The sequence below is a fragment of the Blennius ocellaris genome, assembly GCF_963422515.1.
Source record: "Blennius ocellaris genome assembly, chromosome: 16".
In the NCBI taxonomy this organism is placed as follows: domain Eukaryota; kingdom Metazoa; phylum Chordata; class Actinopteri; order Blenniiformes; family Blenniidae; genus Blennius; species Blennius ocellaris.
Window position 1 is genome coordinate 2751191 of NC_137665.1, and position 15547 is coordinate 2766737.

General features: G+C 44.3%; 1 protein-coding gene across 1 annotated transcript in view; it reads left to right on the forward strand.

Annotated features, from left to right (window-relative positions):
- Positions 1 to 15547, forward strand: part of grin2ba (glutamate receptor, ionotropic, N-methyl D-aspartate 2B-a) — a gene marked incomplete at both ends in the record, with an annotated part of 131732 nt that overhangs the window by 103102 nt on the left and 13083 nt on the right. The window contains 5 exons of the mRNA XM_080511521.1: positions 7680 to 7833; positions 9498 to 9623; positions 13840 to 14069; positions 14161 to 14321; positions 15348 to 15535. Coding sequence (XP_080367647.1) covers positions 7680 to 7833; positions 9498 to 9623; positions 13840 to 14069; positions 14161 to 14321; positions 15348 to 15535 — 859 coding nt within the window. The remainder of the gene's footprint in view (positions 1 to 7679; positions 7834 to 9497; positions 9624 to 13839; positions 14070 to 14160; positions 14322 to 15347; positions 15536 to 15547) is intronic.

Below are 15547 nucleotides of genomic sequence, written 5' to 3' on the forward strand. Positions count from 1 at the left end.
TGGGCAGCTGCAGGGAGCTGCTGGAGGTCAAGGGTCACAGTGGTGACCTGTCTGCCGTGAGAGTCGAACCGGCGAACTCGCAATCCTCTTTAATTTCCATTAGTTCTTTTTTTTCTGCACTTTTTATTTTATTTTGGAAGACAATTTAACATTAAACACAAAAACTCGAGACTTGACATTAAAAAAAAAACACCAAAAAAAAATGAAACGAAACAAAAAAAACCATTAATTTCACATAAGTTTGGGATTGTGTCATAATTTTACGATTTTCTGTACATAAATGAGCCATTTGTCTCAATTTCTAGCAAAGAGGAATTCTTGTACGTTCAAAACGTATGTGAGCTTCACCACATCGAAACTGTCCTCTATTATTGACACCCAGTTTTTATGATGCAGTGCCTCCGTCATGTTCTTTATGGGTTTTCTCGCCTCCTGTGTTCCAGCGTCGGTTATATGAACGGCCAGAGTCGCATTAATGCCACTTTGATAGCAACGAGGTGACGTCCTTTCATCGCAGGGTCACTGATATCTCGGCTCGGGTCACAGCGTTGTGTTGCGTCTGCTACTTTTAACACATTTGTTTAAAATCCAATGTTCTATTCGACATTCTGCACAATGTGTTCGGTGGTTTGTCCGGATTGGAGCCTCTTGCAGGGCCGGCTTCCGGCCCGCGGGCCTCATGTTGGACACGGTGTGAACGGCACAACGATCTAATTCGTTGCAAATGAGGATTGCATTCAATACGCAGCCCTTTATCGATGTTACTGCTGTTTTTAAAAGGTGCCGTGGAGACATTCGGACTATCGGAGCATCTGTGTACAAGACATTAGCATATCTGGCAGCGAGTCAGGTGAAGAGCGGAGAGCGGCTGCAAAATGTCTCTTTGAGGTCAGAGTGGGAAAAGGCTGCAATTACAAAGCGGGCGCTGTTGCAGAAGTGTATTTTGGTCCTTAAATCACTACAAAAACAGCAGATGGTGCAGAAAGGAAAAAAAAGCACAATGTGAATAACAGATGTTGATGTCATTTGTTTTTCACCTTTAAAGTCCGAATGTTGATTTTTGTGCAGTTTTGCAGAAGTATTCACATTATTGTCAGCCCTGTGCAAAACGACATCAGTGGAATCAGTGCGTGTTCAGACCTTTTGGACTATATTACACAATAAACATGAATAATGTGTTCAGTTTGCATCCAGGTGGAGCTTGAGGGCATTACTTTTATGGGTTTCCTGTTTTCTGAAGTGAATGTTTGCCCTGTGATTGACTGTCCAGCCCTGTTAACCCATTGTAACCTGAGAGCAGCTCCTGTGGCCTGAAACAGTGTAGAAGATGAATTAATGGTTGGATTAAGTGCAAACTAGCTGTAATACTGGCTTAATTCCTAAGAAAAGCTTGTTGCTGTTCTTTTAAACTCAGCGTTGAGTTGATGTGCTCTCGACTCGTATCTCTCATTTCTGAAAACTTTACAGTGAAGATCAATCCCCTGCAAACATGGAACCCTTGTTTCAGACTTACTAATATACTAATATAATTACAAAAAGAAGAGAATGTATATCTCTCAGCTGAGGCGATTATGTGTGGGTCATTTCATGTGAGATCAGCGGAGGTCTCCTGACTGACAGGAACAATTTATTTCACCCAGCAGCCACTGTGCATCGTTTTAATTTGGTGTGTTTAGCTGGAAGGCAGCCAAGAACAACAATCTACAACATTTAACCCATGTTTATCACTGGAATAATGAAGAATTTGGCCCAAGGTCATGAGCTTATATTAGATGCATTTACTGTTTGTTTTTTTCATCATACATGGGCAAGGTCCCATTAAACTGTGAGAAATATTATTATTATTATTTATTTTTGCTTTGACTTTTGTTTGTATTATTATTATTATTATTATTATCATCCAAAAATTCTAATCTAATTTTGAAAAATGTAGCAGTTAGTCAAGTTTAAACCTGCTATTTCAAACAAGCACATACAATAATATATATTTAAAAAAAAGGAATCATGAAGTATCTTGCACAACGTGTGAATTAAGAACTTGAGGAAATGTAAATAGCAGACAAAGCTCTTCTTGTCAGGTTGAAATTTCACATGCATAAAAAATTCTAAGTATATGATGAAATTGTATGTATATAATGTGGAATAAGTCCAACATCATCATCTGAGGAGATTCTTTTGGGAATCTGCTGAGTAGCTGAGCTGTCGGCACCGTGTGGGTCAGTGACTGATTCACTCAGCGAGTTCAGATGAAGTTTATCAGCAAGTTAAACGAGGATAAACTGTGATCTGAAGGACGATACGTCTTGAAATCGACACATTTAGGAACCTGCAAACGTGCGAACGGCAGCCGATCGGAGCGAAGCTGATGTTTATACATGCAGTTGTTGGAGCTCTAGAAACAGGAGTTTAGCTAAACAGTAACCGAGACGGCGACTCTGTACGACAGCAAGTAAACCGATTGGATTTTTAGTGGTTATACCTTTACAATTGATTAAAAAAATGATAATCGGTCACTTTGAATCTGCGATTTTTATAAATCTGCAGTGTTATTTTTTAAGAGCAGTGAAGTTCTGATCTGAGGAACCCTTCAAAGAAAGAAAGAAAGACCTTGTTTACACGATGTTTCTACTACGTTACTATAGCAGTGTTGTGCATGCAAAGTCGCAGAGTTTTGGAAAAGTTGCATTTTGACCCTATTTTCACAGAAAAAACTGGCTGAGCATTTTCCAGTTTTCAAAAGTGGCTCCGAGCACCGTTGTCATGTAAACTGACGCCCAAAATGCAACAAAGGTTTTCTTGTTTTCACTTGAAAACATTACCATGTAAATACTGTTTGTTTTTTTTGACAAGTTAAAGTAGTTTAATAAATATTATTAAATATTTTGGCAATACATGGCATGTGATGTTGGTTTTAGACGATTAAAATTATTTGAGTGTTGGTTCAAAAATGAGAAGAGCTCCAGTTGTACTCGTCGAGTCGTCGCACTTTTGCTCCGGGACTGAAAATACAGGAATTGAGGCTGAAGCCTGCAGCGGACAGTGAGGACAGACCGGAGTGGCATCAGAGTGTGAGTTTAATGGTGCCAGAGTTTCACGCTCCATGTGCTGGTGGGGAAAAGCAAATAATTATACAACTATGTCAATGTCACAACCACAAATAATCAGAACGTTAAGAAAGACAGGCGAAACAACAGTATTATACTGAGTTTAATGCAAAGCTTTGTTAGGAAGGCTTCACTCCGATCACTTTACAACTGGAACTTGAATGGAGTTTTAGTTTTTTTTAATGGCAGCGGGTTGTGTGTTGTAAGTTGAAGCTGAGTTCCTGGTGGTTTCCGGGCCTTGCTGCCCCCGGTGAAGGTGATGAGAAAGTCAAATAACAGGACAAAGTTGGGGATGTTGTTTGAGCGCGGTGAAGGTGAATCCTCTCACCCGAGCTTCCTGGAGGATTCACTTCCTGCCCGCTCCCGTCCCAGTCCTCCACTCGTCTCCAGGGTGCAGGACGTTGCTCGTTGTCCCACCCGACATTGAGGTGAGGGGGAGGGGGGGGGGGGGGGGGGGGGGGGTGTCACTCCCTGTACGTCAGCCCACAAGAGCCGGTTAAACATCTGCTGCCTGACTTTGGCGATTTGTTAATAAAGGCAAAGGCAAACGGATCAATAGCAGCCCGGCGGTCACAGGTCGAACACACGCTGAAGTTCCACTCACCTTCAGAAGTCGCCCGCTTTTTTTTTTTTACTGTGTGTGCATTTTTTTTCCTTCACCTCCCCCCCCACCGTAAAACTTCTGCTATTCAATTTACATTAAACCGACCAATTTAATCTCTTGCATAAAGCCATTACAGCCCTGCTGCCAGTGCCTTTAGTGGGCATTGAGCTGAAAGCATGCTCACCTGTAATAAACTCGCTCACCCCGACTAAAAGCGCCGTAATGTGCCGACTCCTTCTCACCTCCACAGATGAATGGTCATTAGGAGGAGGTGGTGGGGGGGGTGTTCATCTACCTCTCATACTCACACAGTCACAAGCAGACAAAAGGGACACTTATGCATGAATGATCCGAGATACAAGAGCACACATGCATGAATGCAGACACATGGACGCGCCGGCCCGGGGAGGCGTCCGGATTCCTTTCTCTGGAGAAAAAAAAAAAAAAAAAAGCGCTTGTAAGGTCAATTTGTCTCAATCGTACACGCTCCGTCGTAATTCAGCCGTATCTGCTGCATCTAACAAAACCCGGACCGGTGTCCTTCTGCAGCTGGAGCGCCGCCAAAACTTACAGTACATCTCACACCCTTAATGGACCGAGATCTGGACGGATGCTGACACTCACACTTACACACACACACACACACACACACACACACACACACACACACACACACACTGGAACGTGTCTCAGCACACCTCTCAACACTCACAGAGGACCTTTACACAATTTGTCACATCTCGCAAAGACAAGAAATCAAAAAGAAAGGGGGTTTGGGGTGGGGGGGGGGGGGCATTAAAAAAAAAATTTAAAAAAAAAATCAATGAGTTGCTCTGAGAAGGCCGAGTTTTTTTTTTGTCCTAACTCGATTCTGGCACTCGGCGTCAGATTTCATGAGCTGCGTTGACTCGCTCTTGCCCCCGAATGCCCCCGAATCTACAACGTTAGAGGCAACACACTTGATTACATGAAATCCGGCCGCGCCGGCGCGCGCACCGAAGACGCGCGGCAGCCGAGGCGCAGCATTATAAACACACGGCGAATGCCGATCCTCGCTCGCTCATTCTCAATAACACCCACGTGGGTCACTTTCATAACGGAGAGAACAAGTCGTGGGAGGGAGATGGAGAGAGCGAGAGAGGAAGTGAGTACACTGCTGGACGGACTCGCTCTCTTCCCCGGGGAGATGTTCGCACATTTCACAAACACACACACGCACACACACACACACACACACACACACACACACACACACACACACACACACCATGCCGACGGAATAAACAAGATTGAAAAGTTGCAAATGCACTCGTGCGCTAACACTCGCAAGTCGACGCTTTTTCAGTAAATTGCAGATAATATGCAAAGTAGATGCATAACATCCCCCCCCCCCCCCCCCCTACATGTAAAAGACCACTTCACAGGTGGTGAACAAAGGTTCGCTCACTTCTCTTCTCGCTGTCTTTTTTTTTTTCCCTTTATGACTCACTCATTTCTGCACACACACACACACACACACACACGCCTTATTAACTCGGAGAGACGGCCTCGTCCCACTTCACCCCCCGGTGCCGCAGGGCGATAAAATTTGGGGCTAAATATACAACCTGTGCAGCGGCGCTGGGGGGAGGGAGCGGGCAGGTAGACGAAGCCCCCGGGCCGGCTATTTAGAGCCGGCGTGACCCAGTGTTGGTAACCCACTTCCTCCGTCTCTCTCTCCGTCCACTCCGGGCGACGGCCTCCATCTTTGGAGGACGCCATTTCAATGCTCCCATGTCTTCGGGCCCCGCGCCGCTCGCTGTTTTTGAGACTCTTTCCATTTTCCCGACCCCCCCCCCCCCCCCCCCCCCCCCCACGACGTGTTCTGTCCGCCGCCGTGTCAGTGTTTTGACGCGGATACGTCCTGACAGCTAACAGAGAGGCGCCGCATCCTTTATACATGTGAACAGAGAAGACAAGAGGATCTATGACAGCGGCAGCCACTGAGTTAAGAGTTTCCCACCGAACTGGGAGGAAAAAGTCAAAGCTTTGAGGTCACGGAACTTTACCCCCCATATTCTAAGTGTTTGTAAAAAATAAATAAATAAACAACAGCAACAGTTTGTTTTGTGGAAACTGAATGAATAAATGAAATAATCAGTTTATTTCGAACAAAAAGTAACTATTTGTACATAAACAAAAGAACAAAAAATAAACATAGAGCCAATACATAAGGCACATTTCCCACCCCTTATTACCTATTCTTTAGTTTGTATACACATATTCTTATCATTACATAATAGCTAGCTAGCTAGCTAGCTAGCTAGCTAGCTAGCTATCTATCTATCTATCTATCTATCTATCTATCTATCTATCTATCTATCTATCTATCTATCTATCTATCTATCTATCTATCTATCTATCTATCTATCTATCTATCTATCTATCTATCTATCTATCTATCTATCTATCTATCTATCTATCTATCTATCTATCTATCTATCTATCTATCTATCTATCTATCTATCTATCTATCTATCTATCTACTATTAAGGATTCCCCTTGAAAAACAAGGTGACACACCTCAAGAGTAAATGAAATTCAATCAGCGGCAAAAGAAAATTGGTGATAATTTGACATTAGTGGAGTTTCTCTTCTTCATCTCTCCTTTCCTCCTGGAGTGTGGTTGAGGAGCATCCACCCTTTCTTCCCTTCTTCCATCCATCCATCCTCTGTGCTGCTTTTATCCAGGTGTGACCCCGGACAGGTCGCCAGTCCATCACAAGGCAAACACACACAGCGACAGGCAAAGTTTTAATCTCCGATATCGAAACAAGGAAATCCTCAAAAGTTCATCGGGAAGCGTCGGACGTGAACTTCGGTTCAGCTTTGTGTTTAGTCCAAACACACTTCACAACATGACACTCAAACAATTATTAATGTACCGTCAAAATGTACTGTTCCTGTTACATTCCTGTTTCGCGAGGTTCAATCCGAGTGAAAATGTTATTATTGTTAATGACGGACCTTATCATTCTCACTCTGGAAGCGTTCATATGCGTCCCGTTACTGTTTTCAAGGCACAACCCCGCGGTCGGGACGCTTCTTTTAAACAATTTCCAGATGAACATCTCTCCTCTCGCTCGACTCGTTCATTCCCGCATCACTTTTTTTTTTTTTTTTTTTTCCCCTCCGGAGTAATCAAACAAATGCTGACGGCAAAAGAAAGCAGCATAATAGATTTGATCTTTTCTTATGTTGCCCATATTGATCTAGCGGTGCCCGTTTGTTGTCACGTTTTATTACGAATCTCAATAATTCATGGCGACGGCTGCTATTTTTGGGCCCGTGACATATTTAGTGCTCCGCGCTGCACTTGTGGCCGCATTTATTTCCGTCTTTGTGTTTCACTTTCCCAGCTGTTCCAGTTAACTGTGAAAACCCAGTTGTGTCAGACCGCGTCCTGAGCAGAGAGCTGACCTGAAAGCCGTCAGAATAGTAGAATCTGAAATGTTAAAAGGGGGGGGGGGCAATAGGAACGTAAGATTTTTTCCCTTCGTTTAATGAGGCGAATTAGAGACGATTGGAAGCGTTTATGCAAAGAGACGCTTTGGCCCGTTTATCCGCTGAGAAGAACAAACGGGGAAAAAAAAGATGATCACCGGTGGTAAATGCATCCTGTTCTTTAAAATATGCTGCGACTGCAAGAGTGACTCTCTGTTGGCGTCAAACTTCCTGACAGGAGTCGCTCATATTTGACGAGACTCTTCAGTCACTTTCAAATGAATAAATGTCTTTGATACGCTATTTATATGCTTTTTGGTTATCAGCTATTCTTAACTGTCGATTTAATTTGTTGTACGACCCCCCCCCCCCCCCCCCCTGTTGTTGGAAGCTTCAGGACGATTTATTCCTTTTAAAAGCTGACGGACGGATGACGGGTGTTTACCTGACGGTCGCTCTTTGTCTCTGCGTCTCCCCTTTTCGCCCAGGTGGTGTTGAAGAACGCCCACATGGCCGTCGGCTCCCTGACCATCAACGAGGAGAGGTCGGAGGTCATCGACTTCTCCGTCCCCTTCATCGAGACGGGCATCAGCGTCATGGTCTCCCGTAGCAACGGCACCGTCTCGCCCTCGGCCTTCCTCGGTGAGGGCCGCCGCCTACCGCCGCCGTGTTCCGACGGCGTGTGGAGCGACACGTTAATGTCATGCGTCGCTCATACGGGCATGTTGGTGGAAAAGAATCACGTGTACTATAAGAGTACCGGTCAATTCAGAAGCTTTACGAAGCTCACAGCTCTGTTGCGTTCAAAATACAGAATAGGTTGTGTGCAGGCAAATTAAGTCGTGAATGGATAAACCAGGGATGGATTTTTATTTTTATCCTTCATCACCCACGTTCACATTCTTACCTGTGCCCATGTGGGTTTTCTGCAGGAACTCTGGTTTTCCGCCATATGCTGGTTAGCTTAACCGCGTCCCGCTGTGTTCGTCCGGCGCTCCGTCTATGACCCGGCCAGTTCACTCGGCGCCGGATGCTTTAAGCTCCGGCTCTCGTCGACCTTAAAGCTGCTAATGAGGAGGGCTGGGTGTTCCTGCGTGTCAAACATGTGACACGTGAAAGAAGATGCACGGTGTGGTGAACAGCACCGATTCCCTCCCGTCTCCCACCCGTCCCCCGGGGTCGTACTGACGCTCATCGACGTGTTCAAGTCGTGATATGCCATTCCAGTTGACCCTCGATGTCCCGGACCACAGTCTCTGTATTCGTCCGAAAACAAAGCTTCGTCTGTTTGAGCGGTTTGACGTGCAGGATCGGTCCGACGTTCGCACCTTCACCAACTTTGGCATTTCCGTTTAGGCGACATGTACTTTTAATGTCCACTTTGAAATGTCATGTTAACATGGTGGGGGGAAATAAAATCCCAAACCAACATATGCATACCAAATATCGTCGAGGGTATTTAACTTGTTTAATAGTCGTCATGAAAAAGCAAAAGACCCGTTAAATAAATGAGAAATCATAGTGTTTGACCACATCTGGAGAGAAACACAAATGTCAGATTGTTCATTGTATATTTTGCCGCGTTAAATGTAGAAGATTTCAAGGTGTATCGCACAAAAAAATAAACCAAGAGAAAACTTTTGAGTTTTCTGTATTGTGGGTTAAATTTGCTCTATTTACGTTGGCCGGGCCCAAATATGATCATAGTGTGGGTGTGTGTGACACCTCTGGCATATTAAATGATTTATTTATTTTTTTTTCATATTTCTTTCAGTTGGCATTCATTTTTTTTTTTCCATGTGTTTACGAGTTTAGTGTGCACTCCAGGTAACGAGAGCCAAACTTGAGTGCATTTACACAATGACGCGGCACACCGGAGTGCATGATAATATGGCTAACTCTTTTTTTTCTCTTCCTCCTCTCCCCTCGCTCTCTGTCTCTTTGCCCTTCTATATTTCCCACTCCCACTCCATTTCTCTGACGCTTCCTTCCTCTTCTCAATCTGGCACACCACATTTGCATATCTCTCTTGCCCTCTCCTCTCTCTCGCTTCATTCTCTCTTTCTCTCTCCCGCCCTCGCTCTTCCTCCACCTCCCTCCCGCTCTCTCGACGCCCCCCTCCCCTCCCTCTCCTCTTCCCTGTCTTCTGTCTCCTACAACTCTTTCTCTACCCTCTTCTTTTTTTTTTTTTTTTTTTACCCCACCGCTCTTTTTGTTTCTTTATCTCGGCCCGTCCACGCTGCCTCCCTCAATCCCTCGTCTCCCTTCATCTTTTCCTCCCCTCTCATCCCTCTCTCGCCCTCCAGAGCCCTTCAGCGCAGATGTGTGGGTGATGATGTTCGTGATGCTGTTGCTGGTGTCAGCAATGGCTGTGTTTATATTCGAGTACTTCAGCCCTGTGGGCTACAACCGCTGTCTGGCTGACGGCAGAGGTGAGAGGCCTCCGCTCACACACACTCTCACACTCACACACACACTCTCACACACACACACACACTCACACGGTTGCTGTGGAGACGAACCATTTGAGGATACAGATGTAAATGATTGCAAACTGTTTTTTTTTTTTTATTTCCTACTTATCGTCCTCGTTTCTCACTCTTCTTCCTCGAAATCGACCAGATGGGAGGTCAGATGCTGGGGCTGAAATTATACCTGTGCAACGTGTACCTGAAAGTGCTGTTTTTGCATAAAAAAAAAAAAAGAACAAGATGGAGAACACTGATCTCTGGATGAAGCACAGTTTCTTTGTAATACTGGCCAGATTACGTATACGCTGGGTGCGATGCAAGAGTCCCGCCATCTGCTCAGATCGGCGAAACGTGGAAAGTTTCTGCTTTTAAAACTCCCGTGCGTCAAAGTGAAAGTCACACAGTTACATTTGAAGTCACGCCACAGCCTACATTGTCTCCAAACGTTGGCACCCGTATGCAGTGTTGGCGTTTCTTTACGTGGACTCGTTAGTTTTTAATTTACATTACGTGCAATTTACTATATTTGTCCCCCCCCCCCCCCCCCCCCCCGTCGTGCTGACGTACGACTTCGGCAATAGAACCCCCAAAACACGTCAAATATATGTATTTAGATTTTAAGTACACTGTCAGGACTACTGACTGCTCGACATCAAAAGTAAAACTCCTACAAATTACATTTAACAACTAATTACTAGATGTAAAAAAAAAAAAAACATGCCACAAATGTTCAAAAGGTTTTTCTTATATATTCTGATGTATTTCACATTGAATGACATTGTTCTCAATGACACACAAATCTTAATTATAACAAAACCTTTGCAGTGCACATTAATTACCCAATAACAGCAATTCTGGTGGGAAGTTTTTTTGACAAATGTGTAGCAGACACCTATCAATATACACTAACCCTCCCGCGTCAAGGCTGCACCACCAGGGGGTGTATTGAGTCACTAAAAGCCACAGGAGGAGGAATAGTTAACACAATAATGTCTGACGAGTTTTCAAGTGAAAATGGAAAAACGTTGCCGTTTTTCAAAACGTTGCCGTTTAAACACGAAACTTTGAAACGAAAATGCAAAAATGTCTGAACCGCTTGGCTGATGTGACGAGCCGGTTTACAAAATTCGCCCAATCCAATCCAATCTGGACCAAAACAACCGGCAAACTAAAAGACAGGCGAGTCTGGCACTAATTCGACTCAACGTCGCCACCTCGTGCACGACAAAGGCATGACTTGACTTTTGCGTAATGCCCCTTGAAGCGAGATCTCAAAATATTGGCACCACAATCATTAAAAAAAAAAAAAAAAAAAGACAATAACCACCTGTCTAACTCTTCTCTTGTAAAAAGCGGAGACATTATAAGAATAAAAATGAGTTTTCTTTCACGATCATCTTTCATGAACCTTGGATCCACATTCTTTGTTTCTCCTATTTCACGCCGTCTCTTTTCACCAACGACTTTCCTGTACGCGACTCGTAACGGATGATTCAAACACGACCAGCGCAACCCAGCAATTACCCGTCCGCCCCGTGTTTGCCTGACCTTTCTCCCGGCTGCTGATCTTTTTACAAGCGTCTTGAACGGGGAGGACGTTCATTGGCCCGCCGGGACGTCGCGGCCGCGAGTCGAGCGGCAGAACGTCGCGGCGGCTAAATGAAATTCGGTTTTGGAAACGAGCCGGCGGCCGGCGGCCGTCAGGCCCGAACGCCGTCGGAGTGACTGGAAACTTAGAAGTGCGCGCTGAAACGCAGAGTCCCGGGTAATTTGGTGCTTCAGACAAGAAGAAAAACCTCCAGGTAGCGATTTGCTGGAACAAGCGACTGCAGGTAGAGACGCTTTGTCGCTGCTGCTTCATGTTCACGTTGAAATTTCCGGCTGTTTTGGCCAAAAACTGTCGGGGAGACGCAGACGCTGCGAGGCGCCTCCTCATGGAGACGAGCGATTCTCACTGACCCAATGACTTCCTCTTCCTCCTCCTCCTCCTCCTCCTCCTCGGGTGTGTCACAACTCATTCTGGACAAGTTGTTCACATTCATTTCCATATTTCCCCCAAATCACATCAGCTTTGACGCGCCGGCCGCCTCAGATCTCGTCAGTCAAAAAGACAAGAAACAACCCCAAAAAACCAACCGTCGTCTCCCACGACTCCCGTCACCGATGTTGCTATTTATAGACACAGCGGTTCTCCTTCATCACCTCCTCCTGGAGAAGATGTACTCCTCCCCGTTTCATCCGCTTGTTGCGCTGTGAGAGTTCTGGTATCGCGAAGAGTGCGGATCGAAGTTCGGACTCAAAAGGGTTTGATGCAATAGCGTATCAATGGCTGAGCTGTGGATTTGTAAAATCTTCGCCCGATTCAGTGGAACAACTTTCCTGCGAACTTCACAAAGGAGATACTTGGCACGGTGGAGCCAGTTTTTCCATGGAACAAAAGCGCCATGCAACAATACACACCCACACACACACACACACAGACACACACACAGAAACACTCGTTCTCTCTCACATACCAACACATGCCCACACACACATTATGAACCAACTGCTAATCACAGCATAATGGCTGGAGTCGGCTGCCAGCTCATAGAAGGACTGAATTAACGCAGTTCCTCTCAAATTACAAACACAAAAACAATATTTCAAATACACTCACATTTGTGATGCGCAGATCTTATGTAAAAGAAACAAAACAACGTGACCAGACGCCCAAAATTCACAGTTAAAAGCCGGCGAGCCGAATGTTTAGGAGTATTTAATTATGCTTCTGCTATTTTTATTCATTCATTCTTTGTGGATAATCAAGAACTCGTCCAACAGATTATTAATAAATAGAGTTTGAACTTGTTTTTTTTTTCTTTATTTCTACTTATTGAATATATCTGTAAACTAAACAGTCAGTGTCTGTTTATGTGTGCATTAGAAAATGCCAAACAGTGATGGAAGTGAAATCAGGAAAGTCATTAAATGTTGTGTGAGAAATCAAGAGTATTACCGCGTGACAGCTCCACAGAACGAAGAAGTATCCGAGTATCCCTCGGTGTGAAATGCTGGGCGAGCCTGTTCATGTGTCGGGCATTTAATACAGCACTATTCATACGTTTTCTGTCATTTAATTTAATTCACAAGACGTGAACCGTGTACACCTAAGGAGGGTCTGATGGTTGATTTGAAACCTTGTTCGGTTTCATTTTAAAACCAACAAATTACAGTTGCTAAAAATTTGTGAAAGTACTTTTGCTCTTTATTGGTATTTTTATTCATGATTTGAAGAAGCGCAGCTTCGACGGTCTGAATCAGGAATCTGCCACCTTTCTGACCGAAAGAGACGTTTTTCTCACTTTCCACCAAATAACCTATAAAATGATGCAAACGCAGCTTAAAAGGTTCCATGTATAGTTTTGCACACATTTGCATTCAGGATGTTTTGATTATAATTTAGGATGGAAAACATTTAATTACATTTTCAGCTGTTTTTGGACCTGATTTTAGCAGTTTCATCTTTTTTTTTTGTGTGTGCAAATTTTCAACAATTTTGAAATTGACTTGACTCTTTTTTTTTTTTTTAAACCAGTCTTTTATGTTTTTCCATTAATTTAAGATTTTTTTCTTTCAGATTTTTTTCTCGTCATTTTTTTTTGGCTGTTTTAGCATTTTTTCCTCATGCATGGTGAAATTTTTTTTAAAGCCCTTTTTAGCCAAATGTTTTGAAAACGACTCGTGTGTAAATAAGCTAAAAATGAAATGACATTTTTATTTATGTATATTTTCCTGAAAGCTCAGATCTTCCCTAAATATCTGTTCCCTTACTGAATAAATACCATGAAACTTACTCACATACTGATAGTTCAGTGGGCAAATCGCACGTCATACAGCATGAATCAGTGCAGTTTAGCACGTTAGCTTGTGAACGTTTACTATTAACCACTGTAGACTTCTAAATGAAGCAAATAGGAAATGTTTTTATCACAGACCAAAAGCAGAAAGTAGTTTAAAGTTGCTCACAGCCCTCTGGAATATAAATATCTGCTTCTGTTGTGTTAGGAATTACATCCAAATGTAACCTACAAACGACCAGAGACGTGCACTTGGAGGGGGAATGTGGGCTTTTTCAGTGAGCCGGTTCCAGATTGAAAGAGCTTTAAAGAACTGTTGACTTGTTGTGTTGCTCCAGAGCCTCACGGCCCGTCCTTCACCATCGGGAAGGCCATCTGGCTGCTGTGGGGTCTGGTCTTCAACAACTCCGTGCCGGTGCAGAATCCCAAAGGGACCACCAGTAAGATCATGGTGTCGGTCTGGGCCTTCTTCGCCGTCATCTTCCTGGCCTCCTACACTGCCAACCTGGCCGCGTTCATGATCCAGGAGGAGTACGTGGACCAGGTCTCCGGTCTCTCGGACAAGAAGGTAAAGCCGCCCGACGCACCCGGCGCTCCCGTGGCCTCTGCGGTTCCCCGCCGTGGGTTTCCTTTAAACACTCGTCTCTCCTCGTGTCCAGTTCCAGAGTCCCAACGACTTTTCTCCACCGTTCCGGTTTGGCACCGTCCCCAACGGGAGCACAGAGCGAAATATTAGGAACAACTATCCCGAGATGCACTCTTACATGACCAAGTTTCACCAGAGGAACGTCAACGAAGCCCTGGCGAGCCTCAAGGCCGGGTGAGGACCTGGTTTCCACGCAGCAGTGAAGAAATGCAACATAAATATTGTGTTTTCTGAGTTGTTGGATGTCAGTGGCTGTGCATTTTTCAGAATAAAAGTATGTTGCTCACCGAACACGATACACTTTAGATTTCTCATAATTACCCGTATGATCATTGATTATATTTCTACCCAAATAATACAAATTCAATTTTTAAAAAAGCACTTTTTTTTAACACATATAAAAGGCACATTATGGTGTTTATTTACACAGACTTCAACAGGTTACAATTGAAAAACGTCAACAACCATCAAATATATTTTATTATTTCATAACTTCCCGGTACATCAGTCGACCAAACATTGTTTATTTGCCACAGCTGAGCTCATTGTTACAGATACTTGAGTAAAACGTTTACTTTATTCATCCACTTTTCAGTTATTTTCTACGCAATACAAAAAAAAAAAAAAAAAAAAAAAAAAAAAAGCTGGCCATCACCTGGCCAGAATTAAAAATAACAAACATAAACATTATTGAAACAGACGCAGGTTCCAACCTTTTGTATTCAAATGTCAGAATTTCTGCTCTAATGCGATACAGACGGCCTCCATGAACTGAACCGTGGTGGAAACACTGACTCGCCAGAGTAACTTGACCCTGAAAATATAAGCTCATCAAATGTCCGCACGCCGTCATTTCTGTACATTTTGACGAATGTCGGGGGGAAATTTAGATCAAATACCAGTCGGTGCTGAAGTCTCTTTGTTTATTTCCAGGCATATTGCAGCCGAACGAACTCTAATAATACTTTCACTCCCCCTCTTCAGTTTGCATGGAGTGTGCCTGTTCCACGGTCTGCGTGCCAGCGCCAGCCTTTGGCAAACCAAGAGGAAGTCTATTACAGTTATCAGCAGCTTAGTGCTATTTAGCAGGTTAATTGGAATGTTGTAGCTGCGATGTCTGACTCCTAAGTGCTAATTAATTGTAACCTATCGCTCTCTCTCTCTCTCTCTCTCTCTCTCTCTCTCTCTCCTTTTCTTTAGCAAACTGGATGCCTTCATTTATGACGCCGCCGTGTTGAACTACATGGCCGGGAGGGACGAGGGCTGCAAGCTGGTGACCATCGGCAGCGGGTACATCTTCGCCACCACGGGCTACGGCATCGCCATCCAGAAGGAGTCGCTCTGGAAGAGACACGTGGACCTGGCCATCCTGCAGCTCTTCGGCGACGGTGAGGGAGGAG